The 12,604-nt window shown below is 38.7% G+C and overlaps 1 protein-coding gene across 1 annotated transcript in view; it reads right to left on the bottom strand.

Moving 5' to 3' along the window:
* sh3bp4a (SH3-domain binding protein 4a) overlaps positions 1-12,604 on the bottom strand; it is a 48,675-nt gene that overhangs the window by 18,217 nt on the left and 17,854 nt on the right. Inside the window, exons 2-3 of the mRNA XM_079425144.1 lie at positions 5,297-5,494; positions 2,833-5,195 (exon numbers count right to left, since the gene is read on the bottom strand). Coding sequence (XP_079281270.1) covers positions 2,833-5,195; positions 5,297-5,417 — 2,484 coding nt within the window. The 5' untranslated portion in view covers positions 5,418-5,494. The remainder of the gene's footprint in view (positions 1-2,832; positions 5,196-5,296; positions 5,495-12,604) is intronic.

The raw sequence follows: 12,604 nt of genomic DNA on the forward strand, positions 1-12,604 counted from the left end.
ACTTTGAAGTTCATACATTAGTCACAAGCTCTTTCTTCTTTTAGAAAAAAAAAGCATCCAAAGATGTATGGGCTCACACGGGCTCCTTGCTGATATAATTTTAACATACTATCGTTTAGAATCCACAAATTCTAAACCTGCATACTATTTAGAACAGATAGTATGTAAATTAGAATGCAAGCCTAGGTGAGAGAGAGAGAGGGAGAAGTCTCAGATTTTCCCTTTGAAACTCAATAGAGCTTAACGATACTACTGGTAGCAGTCACATAAAGTGTCAATATACTACTTCCACTTACAATAATGACTGTAAAATGAGTCAAAAGTGTTGCGGTTATGATCGAAGAGTCACAGAAAAATAATCTAATTTTAGCTATGCTACCAGAGGGCAGGGAGAGGTGAAGGTCATGTTTCACATTGATTTTTAAAGAAGCATGTAAAATGTGTCCCACCACACCATGGCTATTTGAGAAAAATGTCAGGGCTCAGACAGTCCTAAGGCAAAATCTGTTGGAAATCTCTTATAAATTAATTATTTAACCCTTAAGGGCAGAGACGGCCAGTTTAAACCAGACGGAGAGACAAAACTGCCAGCTTTCTGTCAGCGAATTGAGCTAAAATACCTAATCGATTTTAGAAATATCTACAGATTACAGAGCTCCTCTGTAATTTTAGTACAAACAAATATAAATAAGTTATCTTACAATAAAACGCATTGGCTATGCGACTATAGTGACATTTACACAAAAGAAGCTGCACCAAACCCCAAAAAGGTGTCTCACTGTTAGCTGGAGATAACCCCAGTTCTGCCCACTGCAAATATTTAAACCAAGCACATTAAAATAGCTCAGTTTAGCTTGTTTTCTTTACTAGCCCAATGGCCTTGGAGTGCCCCCATGCTGTTTGGTTTTATTTTAGAAGTGTTTAGATATGGCTGAGGCAGTTGCCAAGCTCTTCAGTCTTTGGAAGCTTCCAGAATGCCTAGTCAACCACCTAGCTTTGAAAATGCACCACTTGCTGAGTAAAGGTGGCAAGCTGCCATTTATGACTTGATAAAACTTGGCTTAATAGGAAAAGTCATATATTTATGGATTTAGGCTAAGCACATTTGCGTGTGTGGAATGCTAACTGTAAATGAGGATACTGAGGCAGCATACAGAATTGTTAAATCACAATACAGACGGGTATTAGCTTTAAAGACCTATAAATTGCTATGCTAAGCTTAATAGCTGGCCTGTCAGACTTAATGCTGAGCAAAATTTCTTCCATCTCATTGTCTGCACAACTCAAAATGTCACCAGGCTCAGAAGCATGGGGCGTAATTACCAAACTCAAAAAGACAAATTGCTAAATAATAGCAAGAGTGAGGCAAGGAAAGGCTGTGTCCATCAGGGACTACAGGCTGCAATTTCAAAATCGATTCACTCCCACAAAAAAGTCAAGCGGCTATCCTATGACATCAGGCCTTGGGAATAATAACCACATCTCTACTTGATGAATGTGTCAGCACTTGAAGCACGGCGGGGAAACAATGATGAAGCTCCCTCTCAGCTAGGAGAAATATACAGAAACACTGTGAAAGAGATGAGAACGATTGCTAAGGTGTTACGCCCTGTAACAGACGCTTACCACCCACTCAAGTCTTGAATAATTTAAATTGAAAAAAAACTCTACCTGTTGTGAAAGGAAAGATAAAACGACTATTCCAGTCAGGGATATATCACTTTAACACTGAGGTCAGGGAATGGTCAGAATCCCCATTTGGACCTTTAAAAATACCCAGCAATGTAGCAAAAATGGCATTTGTATTGTTTATCCAAGATAAGATGCTAAAGCTAACGTTTTGCTAAAGATAAGACTGGAATTACTACATCTTTCCTCTCTCTCACCATCCAGCCTGAACAAGTGATAACACATATCTTTCTAAATGCACCGTCTCCTCAGATCTGCAAGCCCTGAGCTGACAGATGTGGGGCGCTAACCTGTTTACTTATAAATGGGATATCGGTCAATACTAGTAGAAAGAGTATGTAAGGTAGAAATAGCTACACTCTCAATATTCTCTGCTCTGCTTTTCCTCCGTTCCATGTTCTTTCCCAATACTGTGCTTCTGTCAACAAAAGTGTGGCAAAGGAGTAGTTAACCCAAAAATCACCCATTCATGTCGTTCCAATCAAGTGTAACTTATTTTATTTTCAATATAATAAAAGTGAAGGGCTGAGGTCTTTCATGTGATAAAAGATTTCCATATGCAGTCTTCTAAAACCATACAATACCTTTGTGTGAGGGCCAGAGTAAAATTTAAGTTCACATTTAAGAAAGCCATGAAGTTTGGAACAACATAAACAAAAGGGGTGAGTAAAAGATGACAGAATTTTCATTTTTAGATCAGCTAATCCTTTAAGGATTCCAAAGAGTTTATATTGCTGAACATTGTGAAGATTAAACAGAGGCAGCTTGTACATTACCAGCCCTGGACATCCTGTGCCCAGTGATAAAAAACTAATACAAGCAAAATCTTTCTTTCGGTCAGAATTTGAGCGACCCAAGCAGGGTTCTGGCTGTTGTACTTGCAGGTTTCCACAGCTGTACCGATAAGAAAGGCAGCAGAGAGCAGCTAAGTGCACTCTCATCAGAATTACCCCCAAGGATTAATAAGAGAAAACGCAGATAAGCAGGACTGCATAAAAACGGGTTTAAATCAAATACTTTGTGGACAAATTTCTAATAGTTATCCATTTAGGACAGGGGCATCTACTGCATTCAAAAGCAAACACAACCACAATAGTTTTCAAACTGTGCAGTTCAGACAAACCAACACACACAGAAGCTTACCATCATAAGTTCCTTCTGAAAAGATTTTTTCTCCTTAGTCTCCATGTTGAGGCAATCTTCCTTTAGTTTCTCCAGCACTGAGGCAACCATCTCTGGCTCACTATCCAGCTCTGCTCTGCAAAAATACGTCAAAGGAAGATTCACATAGCCCAGAGCATCAGCAAATGCTCGCCAGTTTCCCAGATTTTCCATAAGTATTGTCCTCACAGAGGCATAAATGTAAGTGAGAAACTTGCAGGGCTTCAGGATTTGTTCCATCAGCATTGTGGTTGTAAGATCTGGCCCACAAAAGTAAATAGGCTTGACCTTTCCCAATACAAGCACATTTTTTACATGTGCAAGCCCAATCTTTCCCTGATAGTATCCAATGTACCACTCTTTGGTCCATAGTTGTCCTTTGAGTTTGATCTTCTCCTCACTGAGTAGGGCAATGATATCCCCTTTTTTGTATTCCAGCAAGTACTGATTCTTAGTCTGTCTGATAACTGTTTTGATCAGTTTGCCAAATTTCAAGTTGGTAATGCAGCGCTCTTGAAACTGTGGGTATTTGGTGGTGATGGCCAGAGGAGACAAAATTATTTTATCAACTTCCTTTTTCTTTAGGAATCGCCTCTGGCCGTTGTTCCGTATCCCGGTTTTAGGTGGCGGCTGTGGTGTCTGAACACAAAATTGTGCAAGGATGCAATCCTGATCATCTTTTACCTGGACGCGTAACGTGAAGTCAGAAATCTCATCTGCATTCCGAGATGTAATCATGTAGATGAGCCGACTCACCTTGCCTAGTTTGATCTGAAATCCACGAACAACCCTAGCCTGATCATTTGCCTTGACCTCATAATTTGACATGTTGGAGTACATCCCTATCTGCAAGTCCTGTGGTCTGCCAAGGATAAATTGGTGCTTCCCCCACAGTTGTAGGGCAACAGGAGGGGCAGACTTCGCTTGTTTCCCAACTTCACTAACTAGAAGAGTCTTGGGGGCACAGTCATGGCCAAAAATTGCCACCACAGTCTTAAAAGATGGATGAATGTGTTTGGGCCCATAGAGACCCAGGGTAACTTTCTTCATCATATGATCCCAAACAGTTGAATTGAAGGAAATATGTTGGGTCTGGACAATAACTGCTACATACATGCAGGGCTCCAAGTTGTCCAACTGAACCTGAATTGTATCTCCATAAATGTAAGCTTGTGGAACAGGAGAGTAAGGACCCTCTTTGCAATCACTTCTAACACACAAAACCTCCGCCATTTGACTTTCTGTTCTAATTGCAACGGACACCTTCATCTCTAAGGTAATGAATGACTTTATCTCCATGTTGCTCAGTTTGATTTCAACCACTGGACTGACAGTCGAGCATCTGTCATTGTTTAGCTCCAAGGGAGGATCTAGTAGAGCCTTCATAGAGATTTGCTGAGTGTCTCCCACTGCAACATGGCCTTCAGGAACATGAATACTGATATTCGTATCTGGTAGCTGGACTGCCCCTCCACAGCTGTCCAATTTGCAAACAATGTTGGTCTCTACTGGTTGTGTTTGACCCCAGCCTGGGTTCTGCCCAAGGGACTCAAGGTCATGGCAAGATCGTGCCAACTTTCGGTGGTTTAGCCATGCTGTCCTAAAGTCCTCTCTGTTCTGAAATTGCTCCGGTGAGGGAGCTTTAAGCCCTGTAAAAAACCCTGATGAAGGCAATGGAGGATTTGATTGCGATTGTAAAATAGATAACTCTGATAAACTGTAAGATCTCTTGCTTCGAAAAAAGGGATTGTCCTTGCGAAGCATCTGGAAGGCTTCAAAATCAGCGCTGGTGGATGTTCCATCAAATACACTATTGCTGTAGCCTTTTGTGTTGCTGGTGGTGGAGATGGGGGCTGAAGGCAAGTCAAAGAAAAGTAAATCCATGCTGTTACATTGGTTCACCTTCTCATTGCTGTTCTGATCAAGAACATCATCCATTGACCCATTAAGGAATGGGTTGGTTGAGGAGAGCATGGAGAAGGGGTTGTTGTTGTCATAAGGCAGGGAGGGCTTCAGAGACACTCCAGTCCACTCCCCCAGCAGGTCCAGTTCTTTTGCTCCCTCCTCCGAGCAGTCACCAAGATTGTCAATCATCCCACTGTCACTTAGAGATGAGTTCCTGTAGTTGATTGGCTGGACATACGTCGAAGGGATGTATCCCATTTCTCGGTTGTTGTGGGCATACCACCATTCCCCACCAGATGTGTCCAGCACATAGAGATGATCCCCTTTGGAGAACTTTAGAGTGGTAAAACTGGATGGAGAGTAATCCTTTATGGCGACCACTTCCCGTGCAGTTCCAAATGATGTTGAGGGGGCCAAACGCAAGGCACTGGGAGAAGGCACTGTAGAGACAAACATATTAATAAGAATTGCTGATTTGTAATGAATATGGCACAACAAAAATCAAATGTTCTGCAGTTTGTTCGCAGTACAATAAACTGACCTTTGACATCTATGAGACTCGCCTCAGTCACTCCTTCATCAAGGTCAATAAGCGTGCCCTCTGATTTACATCTAGGGAGCACATTGTTGTTGTTGGTTACTCTGATCCTGTGGGCGGCCATCTTGCATTGGTTATGCTATTTCACCATTGCTCCAAACCTGACAATCAAACACTGGCAGTTTTCCATTTTTTTTCCTGCTGGGAAAACAAAAGGACAGGGACAGTCTTGATTAGCTTTGTGTGGCAGGACAAATGCTTGATGCACTGAGAATAATGAGACACGCTGCAATCAGATTATTGGATCATTAAGGCAAAACTCTTCAGAGAGCTTGTAGCTAGATATTAGTGTGGTATAGCTAAAGGGACAAGATGTAACTCAAATGTACTGCATGAGATTAATAGATCTTTAAATTTGATTACTTTTAATCTGTCTTGGAAGTGGTTTACGCATTGTTGTCCATTTAGAAGTTAAGTAAGAAACTGTTGGCTTAGAAGTCAAGAAAATCTATTTCCAGATGCTGGTGAATTCTGAACGTCTCAAGTATGACTAATGCTCTTTGTTCATTTTATAACATTCACTCTTGTCACAACTAAGTTTAACTGAAGGAATATATGACCAAGGGATGACAATTTGGGAAAATCCAGCAGAGGTTACTACAATCAATAAGGCATTGTCAGCCATATCAAGGTGCTGTCATCCTCTGAAATTACCACGTGTTCCATCTATGACCTTCACTTCAACTTTTACTTTACTTAATCTAGAAAAAAAAATCTTAGCGACATCTCACTGCTAACAGAACATAAAGCTAGCATGAAATCAAAATGCACCCAATTTACTTAATGCACATTCCTGGTCTCCTTGTGCATGCTGCTCCAAACAACAAAAACACCATCAAAGTCTTTTATCAAAATGTAATGCCTTGCTGCATTTCTGAGACAACATTTCTTTGCCACTGTCACTATCCCTCATTTCTCACAATTATTTTCATGTTGAATATTGTTTTAGTAAAATACACTACAATTTACTTTAGCACAAAACAGTATTTACTGTAGCTTTAAAGCTGCACAAGGCTTTATGGATCAGTGTTATTACACAGTGTGCACATTTATTTTAGACTGAAAGTCACTACCACAAACAAAGTAATAAAATTGTCATTTACAAAATGAATAAATCTAAGGTATCTCTCCCTGCTGGAAACAACAACAATGTAAAACGTGTTTCTAATTTATAGACCTGATATCTGGATGAAACTGTCTTTTATCATGGTTAGAGCGTTTGATTTGTCGGGTCCTAAAAGAAAGATATCAAAGCATATCAAAGGACACCTTGAACTAAAAATCACATGCATATGGTGCAGCAGGGGCTCCATCAATTAAACAAACTAAAACACCCGCTGGGCGATGAACATGAATAAATACCATCCTAAAAGTGAATATATTACTTTTTGTGTCAGCATGGTTCCATTTAGAAAATAAAATGCACCAACTTTTTGCAAACTCCAGTAGCGTTTTATAAAATGATCAATTTTTGCACCTTGTTGTAGATTAGAGGTGATATTTTTTATCTGTTATGAATTATGCTCTCTAAAGGTGAGCAACAGTTTGGCTTTGGGAGGAGGAAACAGACTCAATTTCCATGCATGATTGCCTCAATTTCTGTCTGAGACGATGAGCGCTATTAATCTGTGCTTGACGTGACATACATGCAAAACAACACAGATGTAAAACAAGCTATAATTAGTTGGACTAAATAATCACAGAAGCATGAAACGAATATCAAATGAGACCAAAGGGCCAAGTAACTCAGAGTAACTGATAATAATTTAATTTCTACACAACAATTTACCATAGGATGCCATAAATGAGGTTTGAAATGACATGAGGGAGTCTCTGTATAGAAAAGCTGTACTTGAATGCAATGCAACATTTTGTTGTGGAACATTTTTTTAGAAGACGCTGTGGAAGTTGAAAGATGAAGGCCTCGGAAGGAACTTTTATGTCTGCTACTTAAAGGCTTAATGAACACTTCAAAAGGAGGTAAGCATTTTTGGCATGCCTATGTTTTAAAAGCCTTTCACACAAAAGACTCATGGAAGAATTTATTCCCTTTTAAATGTCAATTTCTTTTTACCTACATTTAATAGCTGCTGAAGTAGGTCAGCAATACCACTTGGCTCTGTTCCATTTAGTCCAACCCTCAAAAAAAATCCTTCCTCATGCTTTTATTTTATTCATAATTCAGGCTATCAGAAGTTGGAGAAGTGCATTTCTGGAAAAAAAATGAAATTGTAAAATTACAGCACTGACCTCCCTCGGCTCTATCTGCTCTCTCTCTCTGGAGAAGTGCTTCAAGGTCTATGGTTCTTCTAACGCTATGAGCACCTATAAAATAAGGTCTCATTTCAAACTCCCATCACTGGCACAGTTGGATGTGTCAATGGTGGTATTAGGAGGCAGAGAAAGAGCAATTGATGGATTGGAAACCTAGAGGTCTGACAAGGATGTAATCATGGTTTCTGATAACAGCACCTGGGGCACTCCAAAGACTGAAGACTAGTGTCTCCTTCCCATAATCCCTCTGTATCCCCCATCCTCTTTTTTTAGTGTCTATTTTCACAGACTGATAAAGCTATTTAGTCATTGATCTGTCAACCTCAGCTTCAAATCGTAAGTGTGCGATATCATAGGACATGCTGAACGAATGCCTTTGCATTTTTTATAATTTTTTTTGGTGGTAACAGGCCTCCGTCCTCAACAATACATAATGTTGTTCAAGTTGCTAGCTATAAATATGCCTAGTTTAGCTTAGCAAAAAAAAAAAAATTTATAGATGAATGGTTTATACAAATTGCTGATACTGTTACTGCTGTTACTACCTTATTTGAAAGGGTCATGAATAATAATATTGAGCTCAGCTCTGATTGGCTGTTTCACAGTGCGGCTCATTTCAGTAGCTCGCACAGCAGGAAGGAAACACAGGGAAAATATATGTGACCCTGGACCACAAAACCAGTCATAAGGGCCAATTTTTTTCGAAATTGAGATTTAAACATCATCTGAAAGCTGAATAAATAAGCTTTCCATTGATGTATGGTTTGTTAGGATCGGACAATATTTGGCCGAGATACAACTATTTGAAAATCTGCGTTCTGAGGGTGCAAAAAATCTAAATATTGAGAAAATCGCCTTTAAAATTGTCCAAATGTAGTTCCTAGCAATGCATAGTACTAATCAAAAATTAAGTTTTGATATATTTACAGTAGGAAATTTACAAAATATCTTCATGGAACATGATCTTTACTTAATATCCTAATGATTTTTGGCATAAAAGAAAAAGCAATAATTTTGACCCATACAGTGTATTTTTGGCTATTGCTACAAATATATCAAAGCGACTTAAGACTGGTTTTGTGCTCCAGGGTCACATATATTTCAATACTTTCTCACGCAGTTATATCGTTGGGTAATTATACTGTATATAAAATGCGGGCATCAGGGAGCCGCTATTAATATGTGGGGCATTGAAACTGCTTTCGAATGCACGATCGCTTTTTACTTTCACTTTCAAGATTTGTGATCACATGTGCTATGTGTAAACTACAGCGGCAGTACTTACCACACATTTTACAAGATCAGATGCTTGTCAGTGGTGTTCATCTGCTTGTCAGTGAGATCTGTAAATCATTTGCCATCATCCTCAGTCATCTCTCCTTACTCTGTTTATGTGGTAAGTGAAATATTGTGTACTGTAATGTAACAGGCTACCGCTAGCAGGAAGCTAACCATGTCCCTTTAGTGGCTCGCGTTATTTGCTTTCTGTGCCTTTCTGAATACAGACACGAACCCATCCCTGCACTTCACATCCCCTGCACAGCCTGGAACATAACATTTATTTCCATGATCTGCAATTTTTGCTATTATCCTCGCTTGTTTCTTCACAATACCTACAGAACTTCTGATGATATGGTTACGGCTGTGCAGCTGTGCAGGTTCGGCTGGAGGCTGGCACAGAACATGGACGGGTATATGCAAATGTTGGGGGCGTAACTATTAGTGATCCCGACTGTAACGACACAGTCGGTGTTATGTTCTGATTTGCCTATTTTTCAGTGGTCTTTTGCTTGCACGAGATTTACATAAGAAGGAGGAAACAATGGTGTTTGAGGCTCACGCTATGTCATTTCCATGTACAGAACTCTTATTATTCAACTATGCCAAGGTAAATACAGTTTTCCATTCTATGGCACCTTTAATGGAACTTGAATAAGAAAATGAACCTTGCAATTCCCATGTAGTCAACGTCCCTATAATACATAAATAGGCCTATTAGCAATTATGCAATAGTTTTTTTTTTTTGATTTTGGTTCCATTAGCAGTTCTAAAACACTTATTTTCCGCCAACATGGACAGAATGATTTAATGCAACTCAAAACAACACTCAATACTTCCCCCAATAAACTACAAGAACGGTTAATGGACCTGGAGTGGGAAACTAAACCCCGCTATTCCCATTTAGCAACATCCCTGTAATATTCAGCAAAAGAGATGTTTCAAACCATCGACAGCATGAAACACTGGTAATCAACGACTTTCGGGTGTCCCATAAGACATGAGAACTCTTATCTCAGATGTGGCACGTAACTCACAGAAGATGAGTGGAAAGCACTTCAAGCTGGAGGCCAGGGAATTTAGATGCTCTTAGATACATTGTTAGCTCTGCGGAAACCTCATGAGTTTAAATTCAAGCACTCCTCCTTAATCATCGTCCTTCAGACAGCTTCATACAGATAAAGCACAGTGTTTGGCTGAATTGATTCATTCAAACAGAGTGGCATTACCACATCCATATAAAACCGATCCTTCCATCCTGCATTAAAACACCTGTCATTTCAAAGGAATTATTATAATTACATTTCCAAAACATGGCAACGGGGTAATAACTGAGATAACGTGGCACATTATGGCCTGCAGTTATAAAATTTCATTATTAGTTCCAATGATGATATGAAAGAGTTTTATATTACTTTGACAAGCTAATTGGGTGAGAAAGGCGAGTGGGATTTCCGCCAACAGCTCATCACATGGTAAATATGACCACCTCGTATATAAATGACCCTTCTGCAGAGGACAAAGCAATTTCTCCCTCCATTGCCTTGCAGTCCATACTTCACCACTGACTCTAAAACAAAAGGTTTACTCAGGTAAAGTGCAGGGGGGTGTGGGTGGAAGATAATATTTCAAAGAGCCCATAAGAGGTTAATTTCAGGAGTCCATTAAATGACCGACTTCATTTATCGTCTCTGTGTGAATAGGTCATTTGACCTGACAAGATTCAGCTACTGCAAATGTGTCTGACATTGCAAGCCTCTTTAACAAACATTTCTCAGAGAGAGAAAAAAAATGTATTTTTGATTAAGGATGAGTCGAATGAATGAACAACAACCAATCAATCAATCAATACAATTAGTAAGGTTGACAATTTTTTTTATATTGACTGTTTTATATACATGCACACCTTAAAAATAAAAATAAAAGTGCCATATATTTATTTAGCCTGGAAGTCCTGTACAGAGCACATTCAGGGCTTATTAGATATACCAAATGTTTTGAAGTTTCACCATGACCACTCCCTCTCCTTTGTCTTTAAAGATGGCTAAAATTAATTTAGTGTAAAATTGTACATCCTTATGGAAATATGATTCTATTTTGTAATTGTCATTTAAATCTGAATAATTTTACAATTGTTTGTCATAGCAACAACATCTATGGAAAATGTTATGGGTTTTCAAATCCAAATATGACTTCCTGTTATGAAACAGGACATAATTTCATACATGTCCACTGTAGAGGACACCAGGACTAAAAGCATGTTTATTATGCATTTTGGGAGATATAACAATTGAATAGGAAAATAAATTATATATGAATATTCTTATGAAATATTCAACATTATTATGAAAATTTGGACAATTATTACTCCCATTATGACAATTCTTTTTTCAACATGCTGTCCACATATTAATATGCAAATTATATACAGTGTACAGATACACTGTGTTTAATGGAAAAACCAGTTTATGGAAATTTTTACACACATACTGCATAAAACAAAATGATATATCAGATCATTTGTTATACATTTTATAACATAGCTGAGAATCATCCTTAAACAAGGTTTGGTATAAAACAAATTCTGAAACCTATAAATTGATTGGTCCAAGTGTCCTTTACCGATATGTAGATATACATATATTATATATTTTATATATATGCTAAATAAATACAATTATATATGCAATTAGGAAAGGTTGCAAGCCAAATTCAACCCTGTGCCACATGTACAAATACCTTACAGCTGTCTCATTGTGTCTCATGTGCACTAATTTTATTTCTGTTGCACAGCAAGTCAAAGGAGAACACATCATATTGTTTTTACAATTACACTCAGAATTTCATTTGCATACATGAATACTCAAAAAGAAACAATTCAAGGCCAGTGAATTGTGCTCCCAAATGTACCTCTCCAAAAAGGCATAAGAAAATGATGCCAGATTTCATTTCTGTTGGGAGGCCTGGATTAGCCGAGGCTTAAGCAAAGTCCTCTGTAAATGAACTGTGTTGTTTTGCATCAGGTCGGGCCTTTCTCTCAAGAAACGCTCTACATAACAATGAAGACTTGCTCGCCCCTGTCCACCTTCACAAACCAAACCAAACACTCCGAAAGACATATAAAGCCCAGCACGTTCAACGTAAGCCAGTGAAGATTTACCTCACGAGTCACGCCGACTGACAACGAGACTTTCAGGGGTGTTTAGGGGGATTACAAGGACTGAATTTGTGCTGAGTCCCCATTAATTATGAAACACAATGCAACACTATTGTGCTTGTGGAAACTGATGACGATTGTGCTTTTTTAGGCTTGTTCCATTCCTCGGGGAGAAAGAACAGTCATAAGACGTGGACTACAACGCTGCAGAAGTCATGCTTTCGGCCGCTAAAAGTCAGATTCGGGAGATTTGCTAATGAAGTGTTGCTGTAAGTATATATGCCAACAGTCATTCGTTCAAACTTTTGCTTATATGCTAGGCCTAAAATATACTATGAATGCAAACTGCAAACTTTTCTAGCTACACAAGCTCAGTTTCATGCTTCAGACTGTAATTTATAATAGGGCTGCATAAAATCTAAATGTAATTATTATTACAATAATAAGGTGTTTATCATGTGTTGCGTTTCTGGAAACGCAACTTGTGATAAACACCTTATTATTATTGTAATGAGAAGTGATTATCAAGAAAAGAGAAAATT

This window comes from Barbus barbus (assembly GCF_936440315.1).
Source record: "Barbus barbus genome assembly, chromosome: 9".
NCBI classification, from domain to species: Eukaryota; Metazoa; Chordata; class Actinopteri; order Cypriniformes; family Cyprinidae; genus Barbus; species Barbus barbus.